Source organism: Adiantum capillus-veneris, chromosome 4, assembly GCF_014529385.1.
Source record: "Adiantum capillus-veneris isolate H3 chromosome 4, ASM1452938v2, whole genome shotgun sequence".
Classification (NCBI taxonomy): Eukaryota; Viridiplantae; Streptophyta; class Polypodiopsida; order Polypodiales; family Pteridaceae; genus Adiantum; species Adiantum capillus-veneris.
This window is the reverse complement of record NC_140934.1, coordinates 28805183-28818106: the sequence shown is the minus strand read 5'-3', so window position 1 is coordinate 28818106 and position 12924 is coordinate 28805183. Positions and strand designations below refer to the sequence as shown.

Below are 12924 nucleotides of genomic sequence, written 5' to 3'. Positions count from 1 at the left end.
AACTAGCCTTGAAGATTGCTTGATTAGCTGTGGTAGCAACATCTGTTTTCTCTCAGTGACCCCATGAGAATTGTCTCATGGAATATCGAGGGCCTAGGGAGACCACAACTTGTACACCACCGGGGTCGTTTAAGACAGGAGCTCGAGAGATGCCTTCTGGGTGGACCTATTGATATTCTTATGCTATAGGAGCATCATTTGTTTGAGAGCCACATTCGGTGATGTGGACATCCGACATGTTCTGGAAGGTAGGTATGATACATTTTGGTCAGCTGCTTTTGGGCCTCGTGGCATTCAAGATGGTGTATGTATGACTATTGCAGACTTATGGCAACAATCCGTTGTGGGTAGAGGTATTATTATGCGGACAAGATCAGTGGGTCACCATGCAGATTCAAGGTAGCCTCGTGGACTTCTTGAACATTTATGCGCCTAACCATGCGAGTGAATTGGATGAAATTTGGTCACATATTGTGGAGTCTCTGCCTCATGGAGAGTAGTGGTGTATAGGGGGGAACTTCTAACATGCTGGAGGATCCCTTGGACAGGATTGGAGGCAACCATGCTGTCACCAGGAGGTATATTTTTCCTGTTGCCTTCCGTAAATAAGTACTAGATATTTTTATTTATTTTATTTTTACTTGTTTTCCCCGGAACCCTTGAAAAGGTGCAAGTGGACATTGCATGGCCAGTGTGAAACAGCTGCGGCCGAATAGGTTTCTCACAGCGGGAGTCTTGGTCGGTCGGTCAGTCTGGGACTCGTCGGGCCAGTTAGCACTGAATTCTGATGAGTATGGAAGCTTGTGTGTGCCAAATGAAGTCTGGGCCACTTGGAAAGTCTCTTATAACTTTATAAGTCAGTGGGAACTAGAGAAATTACTCAAAAGGGGCAAACTGGACACATGGCGGCTCCAGGCAGTTTTGCCACTTCCATCAGCAAGAGGGGGCGCCCAATTTGAGAGAGGAGGCTGATTTGACTCATAAGTGAGCTACAGTGTGTGTGTGAGTAGTGGGTGCAAGTCTACAGCTTTAATGGAAAGCTTGCCTTCTCCTCTGTCTCATGTAGCGCGATGATTTGCTCTCGTGCATCTCTCTCTCCCTTTTGGCACATATGGTAATGCCCCACTAGTTGGGCTACTCAGTTGAACATGTAGAGTTCTGGGGGTTTATGCGCGTTTGCCAAGGCAAGAGCCTTCTGAACAGGAACCGGATTAGCTAATTGCTAATCCCCCACAGGTACGCACAGTTCCATCGCTAGAAATTGCGAGTTCGGAGAGTTTTCTCACGTGAAAACTCGTCCAATTCACAGGGGAACTGTCCGCTAAAAACGATCCGAAACAGCGAATTACAGCCTGCTGTGTTTTTTTGCAGGTTTAGGGTTTCACACTTAAACTGCAAGGGAACACTGGGGGAGCCTCGTGAGAGCCTTGGGATGCGTGTACAGGCTTTTGGGCACCCGGCAGTGAAAAACAGCGAATTACAGCCCACTGAATTTCTGTGACAGCTCACCAGAAAGCTTCTAGATAGCGAGGGAATCCGTCCTAGACAGGTGCTTTTGACCTACAGGGGTTTTTGCGCCGTTATGTTGCCAAAATCAGGTCGAAAACCTGCGTTTTCAGCCCTCGCCAGGTTTGGACAGCTTTGTGAAAGCTTGTGCTAAGTGGTCGGATCGTCTACCTTAATTTGAATAAAGAAATACCGAAAGGGGCGCCAGTCTTTGGGGCCTACAGGGTGTCGGTCTCGTGTGCGCAGTGACATTCTAGTCGCTGGACGCAACTGTGTTCTCTTCCCTTCTCAGTGCTCTGTGTAAAGTTAACAGGTAATTGAAAGAATTACCGCCCTCTACGTTGTACAGGCCGGTTATATGGTTCCATTGCTGGGATAGTCACTTTTTCTTTAAAAAGTGCAGCGTGGATTGTTGTGGGTGAAAGCAACACAGAGCTTGTCGATATGGCATAGAAGAGAGACCAAGTACCTGAAGAGGGATCTTCCTCACATAGCACGGAGAAAATTCCTTCAACTCTTCAAGAAGAGGACAGGTTGTTTAGAACTCAACTGCGTTGCTGCATGGACATGTTTCAGCAGTTGGCTAACAACCCCAGGATGCAGGAGTTCTTACAGGCTTCGACACAGGGTTTTCAGCCTCCTACACAGGGCATGACTGAGCCGTTGCAGGAAAAGGAGATTTCCAATGCGCAGAGGACTCATGATGCTCGAGGGAAAGCCCATGTGGTTGAGCAACTAGCGGTGTCCAATGATCCAAAGCAACTTGCTTTAGCTGGACAGGAACCAATTGTGAATGGTCAAGGGAGTAATGAACACGCTATGGGTCAGACCCTTCCATTACCTAATACTTATCCTGGTTATTTTGGAGGTGGTTCAGTGTTTCAAGCTATGGCTGGACCTTCCATAGGTTATATGCCAGGGAATGTGTTCGGGACAATGCAAGCAGGCATGGGTAACCCTATGTACGCGAACATGGGTGTCCAACCAGGTTTTCAGGGTGCCTACGGCCAGTTTCGAGTGCTTGGAACACAATTTGGTATGGCTGGTTTTTCGTAGCCATACGTACAAAATGCAGATATGACAGGTAAAACAGTTGATGCGAGTGCTGGAATGAACAATCATGGAGCACCACTGTTACAGGCACCTGTTTAGGATAATGTGGCTCCTTTGAGTCAGCTGAAGGATTACAAGGAAGGTGGGCAGGGAGTGAAGTTTGAAACTTTCAGAGGAACCGAGGATCAATTGAAGGCTTTGACCTTCATACAGCAGTTCGATGCAGCTTATGTTGGAGGAAACTTCACGGAATCTTCAAAGATACGCAAGGCTGCCACTTTCTTGAAAGGGAATGCGCTTCAATGGTGGACCGCATTATTGAACCAAGGTCAAGCCCCAACAACGTGGGTCCAATTCAAACAGCTTTTTGTGCTTGCATGGTTGACAAACACTTTCGAAGTGGATGTGATGACAGAATGGCACGAGTTGAATGCTAAACAGTGTGCGAATCTGGAAGAGTACAATAAACATTTTTGGGCCGCACTGTTGCCAGTCACCTCTTACAGGTTTGTGCCATTGTCAGAACAAATTGAGAAGTACTGTTGCGGATTGCCCAAGAAAATCAGGGACTATTGCACAAAGACTACTGTCATGAATATGTTTCAGTTGATAGAGAATGCAAGAGTGGCCAGCAATCTGTCGAAGGGAGATTCCGATGGATTTAATAGCCACAAGAAAGGGTCCCAGGGTAAACAGTTTTCAGCCAAGGGCAATGTTGCAACAAAGCCTTCTGAGCCTCCCACAAAGAAGCCCTCCATTGAAGAAGGTGATACGTCCAAGAAGCAGTCTAAGTCTTCTTTGAGACGAGGACAAGGACAAAAGAGGCATTTTTCTGGCAAAACTTTTGAAGAACGGAAAGCTCTTAGGGAAGCCAAGAAATGCTACATTTGTGAACAGGAAGGACATTTTGCAAATGAATGCCCACAGAAGAAGTCACAGGATAAGGATGACAAGTCAGACCATAAAGGGAAGAAGCCAAAGCCAAGTGCAGGACTTGTTCCAGATTTGGTTGGAGACTAGCCAAACACAGATGCCACGGAGTTGTGCAGAGCTTGGGGCAAAGTTAGAGACCAAACAATGCTGGTTTTCTTTGATCCAGGAGCCCGTGCAAATTTCATATCACCAGAATTGGCATCAAAGTTGGGCATTCGTGCAGAGGAGATGGGTATGACAGGGGAAGCAGGTTTGGCATGCCCAAGTCATTCAGAGCCCGTTACTCCCATTTTGGGGAAGCTTCGTCTACACATTCAGAGTTATGTCGATGCGGAAGAATTTCATATTATGCCACTTGAGGGCTGTGATGTGTTATTGGGTATCCCATGGTGTTACAGGTTGCATGCTATGGTGGATACTTACAACAAAAAGATTGCCCTTGTACATAGAGGAAAGACTCATGTCCTTGATGTAAAGCTTAAAGGCGAGTCTGTTCCAGTTGTTTCCGCTTCTGCTATTTCATCTCTAATAAAGAATCATCTTTCTGCGTACTTGATCTTTGCAAAAGAAGTACCTCAAGTTGTATCTAATTTGTCTACCTTAGATAAAGACAGGTCAACTTTTTTGAGTGGTTTCAGTGATTGTTTTTCAGACTCTTTGCCAGGGGAGTTACCTCCTGAGAGACTTGAGGATCATACCATAGATCTTGTGCCAGGTTCTAGTCCACCGAATAGACCACCATACAGGGTTAGTGCAGCCCAGCAGAAAGAGATTATGAGTCAGGTCAACGAGCTTTTAGAGAAGGGGCTGATTCAGCCCAGTTCATCCCCTTTTTGTTCGCCTGTACTCTTAGTGCAGAAGAAGGATGGTTCATGGCGCATGTGCATTGACTATCGCGCCTTGAATAAGAATACTATCAAGAACAGGTTCTCCATACCAAGGATAAATGACATTCTTGATCGGCTTGAGGGAGCGTCATTGTTTACAAGAATAGGCCTAAAGAGTGGGTACCATCAGATACGCATTAGGCCAGAAGATGTCCATAAGACTACGTTCAGGACAACATTTGGTCTCTATGAGTTTCTTGTTATGCCATTTGGTGGACATAATTTTTAGACCACATAGAAACTCATGGGTACCTTCTTTGATGACATGATTGTCTATTCGAAGTCTGAAGAGGAGCAAAGGGATCACTTGACTTCAGTTTTCAATGAGTTACGTAAGAATAGACTACTCATTAATGCGAAGAAGAGTGAATTCTTTTTGCAAGAGATTCACTTCCTTGGGCACATTGTTTCAAAGGATGGGGTACGCATGGATCCTGCTAAAGTGGAAGCAATTAGATCATGGCCAGACTTGAAGTCCGTACGTGACATTCGAAGCTTTCTAGGCTTATGTTCCTACTACAGGAGGTTCATCCGAAATTTTGCTGAGATTGCTTCTCCACTCCATGCACTACAAGGAAAAGGAGTTACTTTCAAGTGGATAGCTAAGGAAATTTTAGTGTTCAAACACTTGAAAGAGAAGCTGACTTCAGATCCGGTAATCATTTTGCCAGATCTTTCAAAACCTTTTGTGGTTTAGTGTGATGCATGTGGCCATAGTCTTGGTGCAGTTCTAATGCAGAAGGGCCGAGTAGTCGCATATGAGAGCAGAATTCTTTTGAAGACTGATAGGAACTTGCAAGTCTATGAGAAAGAATTGCTGGCAGTAATTCATGCTCTCACTAGTTGGAAACACTATCTGCTAGGGGCTGATTTTGTTGTCCAAACGGATCATCAAACCTTGCGATATTTTCTCACACAGACGAAGTTGTCTGAGAAGCACATGCGATGGGCAAACATCTTGTCAATGTTCCATTTTCAGATTGTGCATGTGCAAGGGAAAAAGAACGTGGTGGCTGATGCGTTGTCACGAAAGCCCCAAATTTAAGCAGTGTCAATTCCGTACCATTGTGAACTAGATGAAATGAAGACACAATATGTTGAAGATTCAGATTTTGCAAGGATCTATGACCAGCTTGTTGATGGGAAACATCATGAGCACTATATGCTTAAGAATGACTTTCTCATGATGCATGGAAAGTTATGCGTTACTAAACAGTTACGGCCAAAGATTTTGATGGAAAGTCATGCTCCACCTTATGCTGGGCACCGTGGAATTGATGCGACAGTGAAAGGGGTTGAGGCATTCTTCTATTGGCCAGCTTTGCGTCAAGATGTTGATACATTTGTAAGATCATACTTAGTATGCCAAAAAGTCAAATTTGACAGACAAAAGCAACTGGGATTGTTGCAGCCATTGCCGATCCCAGATAGGCCATGGGAAAGCATAGCAATGGACTTTATCTTTGATCTTCCAAGGACGCAAACAGGCAATGATGGGATTTGGACTATTATTTGTAGGTTCAATAAGCAGGCCCATTTCATTCCTGTGAGGAAGAAGATAAAGCCAGAACACATGGTCAAAATATTCATGAGCAATATCTTTAAATACCACGGGATGCCTCAGTCAATTGTCAGTGACAGGGATCCACGTATGACGAGTCTTTTCTGGAAGGCATTGTTTGAGAACATGGGCACTACGCTAAAGTTCTCTTCTTCGTTTTATCCACAAACTGATGGACAGTCAGAAGAGGCAAATTTTACTGTTCTGGACCTGCTCAAATGTTATGTGTCAGAGCACAAGGCAACTTGGGAACACCATCTTCCATTGGTTGAATATGCTTACAATAACACTGTGCATACGTCAACAAGTAAGGCACCATTTGAGATAGTGGAAGGAGGGAAGAAAGTCCCGCCCATTTTGCAGACTAAGGACAAGATTTTTGAGGCAGACAAGTATGTGCAAGATATGGATGAAACATACAGGAAGATAAAGATTGCTCTTGAGAAGACTTAGGCTAAGCAAAAGAAAGCTGCTGATCGTCACCGTTGTGAACTTGTATTTTCACTTGGTGATTGGGTGCTTTTGCGCTTTGAAAAGGCCAGGTTAAGGAAAAGGAAAGGCAAGGAACGCTTGTTTCCTAAGCTCAGTATGTGATATTATGGTCCTTTTCAGATTTCAGAAAAGATCAGCGATGTAGCTTACAGGTTGAAGCTACCCGAAGGCTGGAAAATACATAATGCTTTTCATGTCAGCCTTCTAAGACCCTTTGTTGGTGATGTGCTAGAGAATATGCTTGATGAGGAACAACCTGAAGTGGAAGAATTGGATGAAATCCTTGTTCTTGAACAAATATTGGTACATAAAGAAAGAAAGGTTAGAGGAAAGCTTGCAAGACGCTATTTGGTGAAGTTCAAGAACTATCCATCGTTGGATGCCAAATGGATGGAAGAGTCTGAATTGGTTGATTCACCTCAGCTATTGCAATTGTATCTTGAAGCCTTTAAGGTGGAACCCACAGTGACTTGATGTAGCCTTTTTTGGAGCAAGGCAAGAGCATGGTTCATCATGCTCAAGAGAGTAGTTAAGCAATTGTATCTACTCTTTCCATACAGAATTTAGCTAGAGAAGTTTGTGTTTGAGAGTACACTAGAAGACTTCTATGCTTGATATATGTGTCGTAGCCAGGTTGGTGGGATTGTTTAATCGTCCAACACTACATTTCCGGAAGCATGTATATCTTGGATTCCCATCATAGAATATATGTGATATCAGGAGATACTGCATGTATTATTGGCATGCAAGCGAGGTCGCTTGCAGTATTTCAAGGGTGGGGTGTGTCACCAGGAGGTGTATTTTTCCTGTTGCCTTCCGTAAATAAGTATTAGATATTTTTATTTATTTTATTTTTACTTGTTTTCCCCGGAACCCTTGAAAAGGTGCAAGTGGACATTGCATGGCGAGTGTGAAACGGTTGCGGCCGAATAGGTTTCTCACAGCGGGAGTCTGGGTCGGTCAGTCTGGGACTGGTCGGGCCAGTTAGCACTGAATTCTGATGAGTATGGAAGCCTGTGTGCGCCGAATGAAGTCTGGGCCACTCGGAAAGTCACTTATAACTTTGTCACCTGCAGGTGTATTTTTCCTGTTGCGTTTCGTAAATAAGTACTAGATATTTTTATTTATTTTATTTTTACTTGTTTTCCCCGGAACCCTTGAAAAGGTGCAAGTGGACATTGCATGGCCAGTGTGAAACGGCTGTGGCCGAATAGGTTTCTCACAGCGGGAGTCTGGGTCGATCAGTCTGGGACTGGTCAGGCCAGTTAGCACTGAATTCTGATGAGTATGGAAGCTTGCGTGCGCCAAATGAAGTCTGGGTCACTCGGAAAGTCACTTATAACTTTATAAGTCAGTGGGAACTAGAGAAATTACTCAAAAGGGGCAAACTGGACACATGGTGGCTCCAGGCAGCAAGAGGGGGCGCCCAATTTGAGAGAGGAGGCTGATTTGACTCATAAGTGAGCTACAGTGTGTGTGTGAGTAGTGGGTGCAGGTCTACAGCTTTAATGGAAAGCTTGCCTTCTCCTCTGTCTCATGTAGCGCGATGATTTGCTCTCGTGCATCTCTCTCTCCCTTTTGGCACATATGGTAATGCCCCACTAGTTGGGCTACTCAGTTGAACATGTACAGTTCTGGGGGTTTATGCGCGTTTGCCAAGGCAAGAGCCTTCTGAACAGGAACCGGATTAGCTAATTGCTAATCCCCCACAGGTACGCACAGTTCCATCGCGAGAAATTGCGAGTTCGGAGAGTTTTCTCACGTGAAAACTCGTCCAATTCACAGGGGAACTGTCCCATTGCGTGCGGGAGCCCTTGGGACACGCGTAGGCGTGTTCGCTCCGCTAAAAACGATCGGAAACAGCGAATTACAGCCTGCTGTGTTTTTCTGCAGGTTTAGGGTTTCGCACCTAAACTGCAAGGGAACACCGGGGGAGCCTCGTGAGAGCCTTGGGATGCGTGTACAGCTTTTGGGCACCAGGCAGTGAAAAACAGCGAATTACAGCTCGCTGAATTTCTGTGACAGCCTACCAGAAAGCTTCCAGATAGCGAGGGAATCCGTCCTAGACAGGTGCTTTTGACCTACAGGGGTTTTTGCGTTGTTATGCTGCCAAAATCAGGTCGAAAACCTGCGTTTTCAGCCCTCGCCAGGTTTGGACAGCTTTGTGAAAGCTTGTGCTAAGTGGTCGGATCGTCTACCTTAATTTGAATAAAGAAATACCGAAAGGGGCGCCAGTCTTTGGGGCCTACAGGGTGTCGGTCTCGTGTGCGCAGTGACATTCTAGTCGCTGGACGCAACTGTGTTCTCTTCCCTTCTCAGTGCTCTGTGTAAAGTTAACAGGTAATTGAAAGAAGTACCGCCCTCTACGTTGTACAGGCCGGTTATACATGCTACTATTCACGAGGCTGAGTTAGCTGCTTGGGAGCGCCTATCGATGACTATGAGGATTTTGGGATGTATGGCAACATGTTGGCTCTATACGGTCCTCAGAAAGCCTCTCCTTCTCTTGATCTGATTGCAGAGTAGGGGGTGTGAATTCATCCAGGATATATCGTTTCTACGTTAGTGACCGCATTTGTGACCTAAGCAGATCAATGTTTTAACAGGGACTAAAGTTTCTAATCATGTGCGAGTGATTCGTACTGTGTCAGACAAACAGAGGACTGACAGTGTCATGTTACGCATCCCAGAGAGGATTTTATTGGATATAGAACTTAGAGAGTATGTTGTGGTGCCGTGGACAAAAAGTTTGGACACGCAAGGGGACCCTATTGCTAGAGTGTCCAATGGCCTTGCGGAGCTTAGTTGTTTCTTCCTCCAAGAGTGTGCAGCTCGTTTGGCTACGATCAGGGAGGAGGAGAAGCGATTGCACGGGGTATTGCCTCCTTATAGCGGATGCAAAAGGCCACCCAGGTAGCCCTTGGATGGAGGAGTAGATGTAGTAGGCTTGGCAGGAGCTGATCACCATCGAAGAGCGTCGCCACGAGTTTGCCTTTCATGGTCAGGCACCTTAGTAGACTCAGCTCGGCATTACTTGGGTTGTTAAGTTGGGTTGAATTTGTTACCAGAGAAGCAGATTGCTCCTCTCCTCCTTTCTGTCAAGAGGAAACTACTACATTGGAGCTCAACACGGCTTTCTCTTGCTGGCAGGGTTGTGGTGGAAGTAGGTGCTATTGGCCACTATGTGGTACATCATGTCTTGCTGGATTTTCTCGAGATCTTGCATTAGTCAGCTGGAGCGGCTGATCAGGAACTTTTCTGGTCAGGGTGAGACTCACAGTCGGCTCAGGCCAAGGTCTCTTGGCAGGTCATTACTTTACCTTGCTCTTAGGGCTCATCAACCCAGCATGGCAGAGTAGAGCCCTTCTTGGGAAGCTTGTGGTCAGAGGTCTTCTTCTATGGAAGGAGCCCTAAAAGGAGCTGTTGCTTCGTTGGATTCAGGCATGGGTCCCACCGATAGGTGGCCCACGGTGCCCCTCCACCCGTTGGATTTTCTTAGAGATGTGCAGAGTAGGCCCGAGTAGGAGATGGGAGGATCGCTTTGGTACGAGCCTGCTTCGGTCTTGGGAGCACCTGTGGGGTGGCCTTGAGCAGCACCAGCCTACATGCATTGACAAGCGGTTAACGGCATTGTCTGTGGGACTGCCTCGGCCCCCATGGCACAAAAGGTTTGGCTTGGATTCTCCGGCTGATGCCCGCACTTTCTACAGCCAGTCAGTACACTTGGGGTGCTGCAGCGTGGTCCACACTCATGGGCCCATCACTCGCTTTGAGATGGCTTCAATCAGCAGGATGATTGTGATACAAGAGGGCCGGCCTACACTCCAGCCAGCCACCGAGTTAGTCCCTTAGGAGTGGAGCAGAGATAGAGAGTGGTGTTGGAAGCTCATTTGCAGCCGACACTGTGGTTCATTTGGCGAGCTGGTTGCTTCCGCAATTTTGAGGCTGGATCTATCCCACCAGCGAAGATTGTACGTGACATTTGGCTGGAGCTGATTCAAACTTAGGGGCCAGTTTGAGAGACTCCAGGGCAGCTCCGACCGCATGGGCATCGCTGCGAGGCCTTCTTGCGACTTTGGCGTCCAGGCCCCTTCACCATGGTCCATGGTGCGCCCGGATGGCAGTACCATCCATGTTTCCTCCTATTTCCTGATTTAGCCATCTTTGCACATACCTTGTTTTTCATTGGGAGAGTCTCCCCACATGTTGATGTAGCCTCTCTAGCAGGGGCATATTGTAGCCCATTGGGAGTTTTCTTAACTAATGGAAGGATCGTTTTCCTTAAAAAATTATAACAAAGAAATACCATCAGGGTGCCTACCTTAGGGTTGAATCATCTTCAAGCAGACCTTCGCCTAACGTCCCTTGCGGTTATTCTCTCCCACAAGGTTTTATCAGTTTTCAGTAGTCAATGTGCAAGTCTCAGCAGTAATTTCACACTTGGCATGTGGTGCTGGCCGTTTTACAACCAACCGCGCACCCCCCCCCCCCCCCCCCCCCCCCCCCCCCCCCCCCCCCCCCCCCCCCCCCCCCTCTCTCTCTCTCTCTCTCTCTCTCTCTCTCTCTCTCTCGTACGCACCCATATACGTTGAGAATCGGTGCATGTGATGTTTTCTCTAGGTGCGATTCTTCTGGATAATGGACAACTATTCAACTCAACCAAAGGCTGCCGTGCATCTGAATTTGGAGTTTGGGTTAGCATTCTTCCTTTCTCACCCTTTCTGACTCCTTTCTCACCCTTTCTGACAAACCCCCAATATGCGCACGCACATGCACACTGTAGCATTCTTTCTCATCATGCACAGTGAAGTAATATTTATGCAAATATCACTTCATGAGAAAGGTCAGCACATTGTCTGCTTCACTCACATCATCTTAAACTTGTGCATGTGTTTCTGATGCATAAATGGACAAGTGTATTGGCACTCAGTGGTCAATCATTCAAGTGGGCTTGTGATATCATCTTCTGGCTGTTTTTGCTGACTTGACTATTCTCTGTTGGTTTTTGGTTTTGCGAAGAGGAGGGCTTGAGCTTCTGTTTGGCTCTATAAAATCTCACAGTGTGGATATTCCCCTCAAGTCTGATTTGGAGAAGGTAATTTCCTCCCTCAATGAACACAGTGTGTGCAAACATACATATGCATGTGCACGTGCACACATCTGTTTATACTCATGCAGAAATGATGATTGAATGCACAGTTCTGCTAAGATTGAAAGTGTTTTGCAGCTTAAGATGGAGCATTTGTTGGTTTGGGTGAAGGAGAATCTTCTGAGAGAGAGATCGGAGCTCTTCATGAAAGACAAATCTGTGTATGTTTTCTGTTTTGAAGCATCTATGCAGACTTATTTCAACCAAAAGCTTTGAATGATGAAACGTTTTTGAAACAGGAGGCCCGGAGTGCTTGTGCTTATAAATGACTGTGATTGGGAGCTTTGTGAGCGGTTGAATGCAACTCTTGAGAACAATGATACGGTTGTATTCATATCCACCTTACATGGAGGCTAAGTGCATTTGAAGTGGACCAAGCAACACTCTTGGAATGCAACTCTTGAGAACAATGATACGGTTGTATTCATATCCACCTTACATGGAGGCTAAGCGCATTTGAAATGGACCAAGCAACACTCTTGGAATGCAACTCTTGAGAAAAATGATACGGTTGTATTCATATCCACCCTACATGGAGGCTAAGCGCATTTGAAGTGGACCAAGCAACACTCTTGGAACAGTTTTCCATTGGCTTTGGAGAAGTTTATCTAGGGTTCCTTACTCTGGTGTTTATGGATGGTGAGTTTTCATGAGCACCAAACTTGATATAGATGCAACAGTCCTGTCAAATGACTGAAGCCCAATTTGCCTTAATAGCCCCGATGGAAAAGGAATGGCAGTTCTCTCTGCAAGAGGCGGTTTTGTTTACAGAGTGTTGGTTTAAGTTACGTGTCTTCTTTCTATTCTGCTTCGATCAGGCCATTGTATGGAACTTGCATATTGCAGTTGTTTCTTATGGCTTTCAGTTCAAGGTTTTATCATGTCGCATGGTAGGATGAACACACAAGTACAGTTTTGGAGGATGCAGCAGATGTGCGCACGCGCATGCGTGTGTAAAGTAGCATTTCTTTCTATCCAGTTTTTGCTGCGTCTAGTGAATGACACACAGGTTTTGGTCTTTGTTTTAGAAGTAGTGTATCTTGTATTGCAGTGTTTTGTACTAATTTTTTTCCCATGCAATCTCTCTTATAATGCATCTTGCTCTTTCTTCAACTATGTTTCTTCTATGCTGGAACACTTAACGTTGTATTTCTTAAGAGATTGAACCCCTTAAGAGATTGGACCCAAGAACTGTGGGTATTTTTGCATAAGCATGGTATTAGTTTAGGTTCTGGGCAACGAATGGTCGAGAATTGAAAGGTCTCCCAACTCTCTTTTTTTTCAAACTTTCGCCTCTTCCAAAATCAAAGTTCGCGTAGCATGCACGTACGTGTGCGCACACT

At 45.8% G+C, this 12924-nt stretch overlaps 1 protein-coding gene across 5 annotated transcripts in view; it reads left to right on the top strand.

The window, feature by feature from the left end:
• The window catches only part of LOC147458925 (ubiquitin-related modifier 1 homolog 2-like), a 48939-nt gene extending 36482 nt beyond the window's left edge, over positions 1-12457 (top strand). For all 5 annotated transcript variants that reach the window (XM_086510339.1, XM_086510341.1, XM_086510338.1 and 2 more), the window contains 4 exons: positions 11053-11126; positions 11452-11527; positions 11660-11742; positions 11821-12457. In XM_086510339.1, the coding sequence (XP_086366465.1) occupies positions 11071-11126; positions 11452-11527; positions 11660-11742; positions 11821-11938 (333 nt within the window). In that variant the 5' untranslated portion in view covers positions 11053-11070 and the 3' untranslated portion in view covers positions 11939-12457. The remainder of the gene's footprint in view (positions 1-11052; positions 11127-11451; positions 11528-11659; positions 11743-11820) is intronic.
• Positions 12458-12924: the final 467 nt, after the last annotated feature.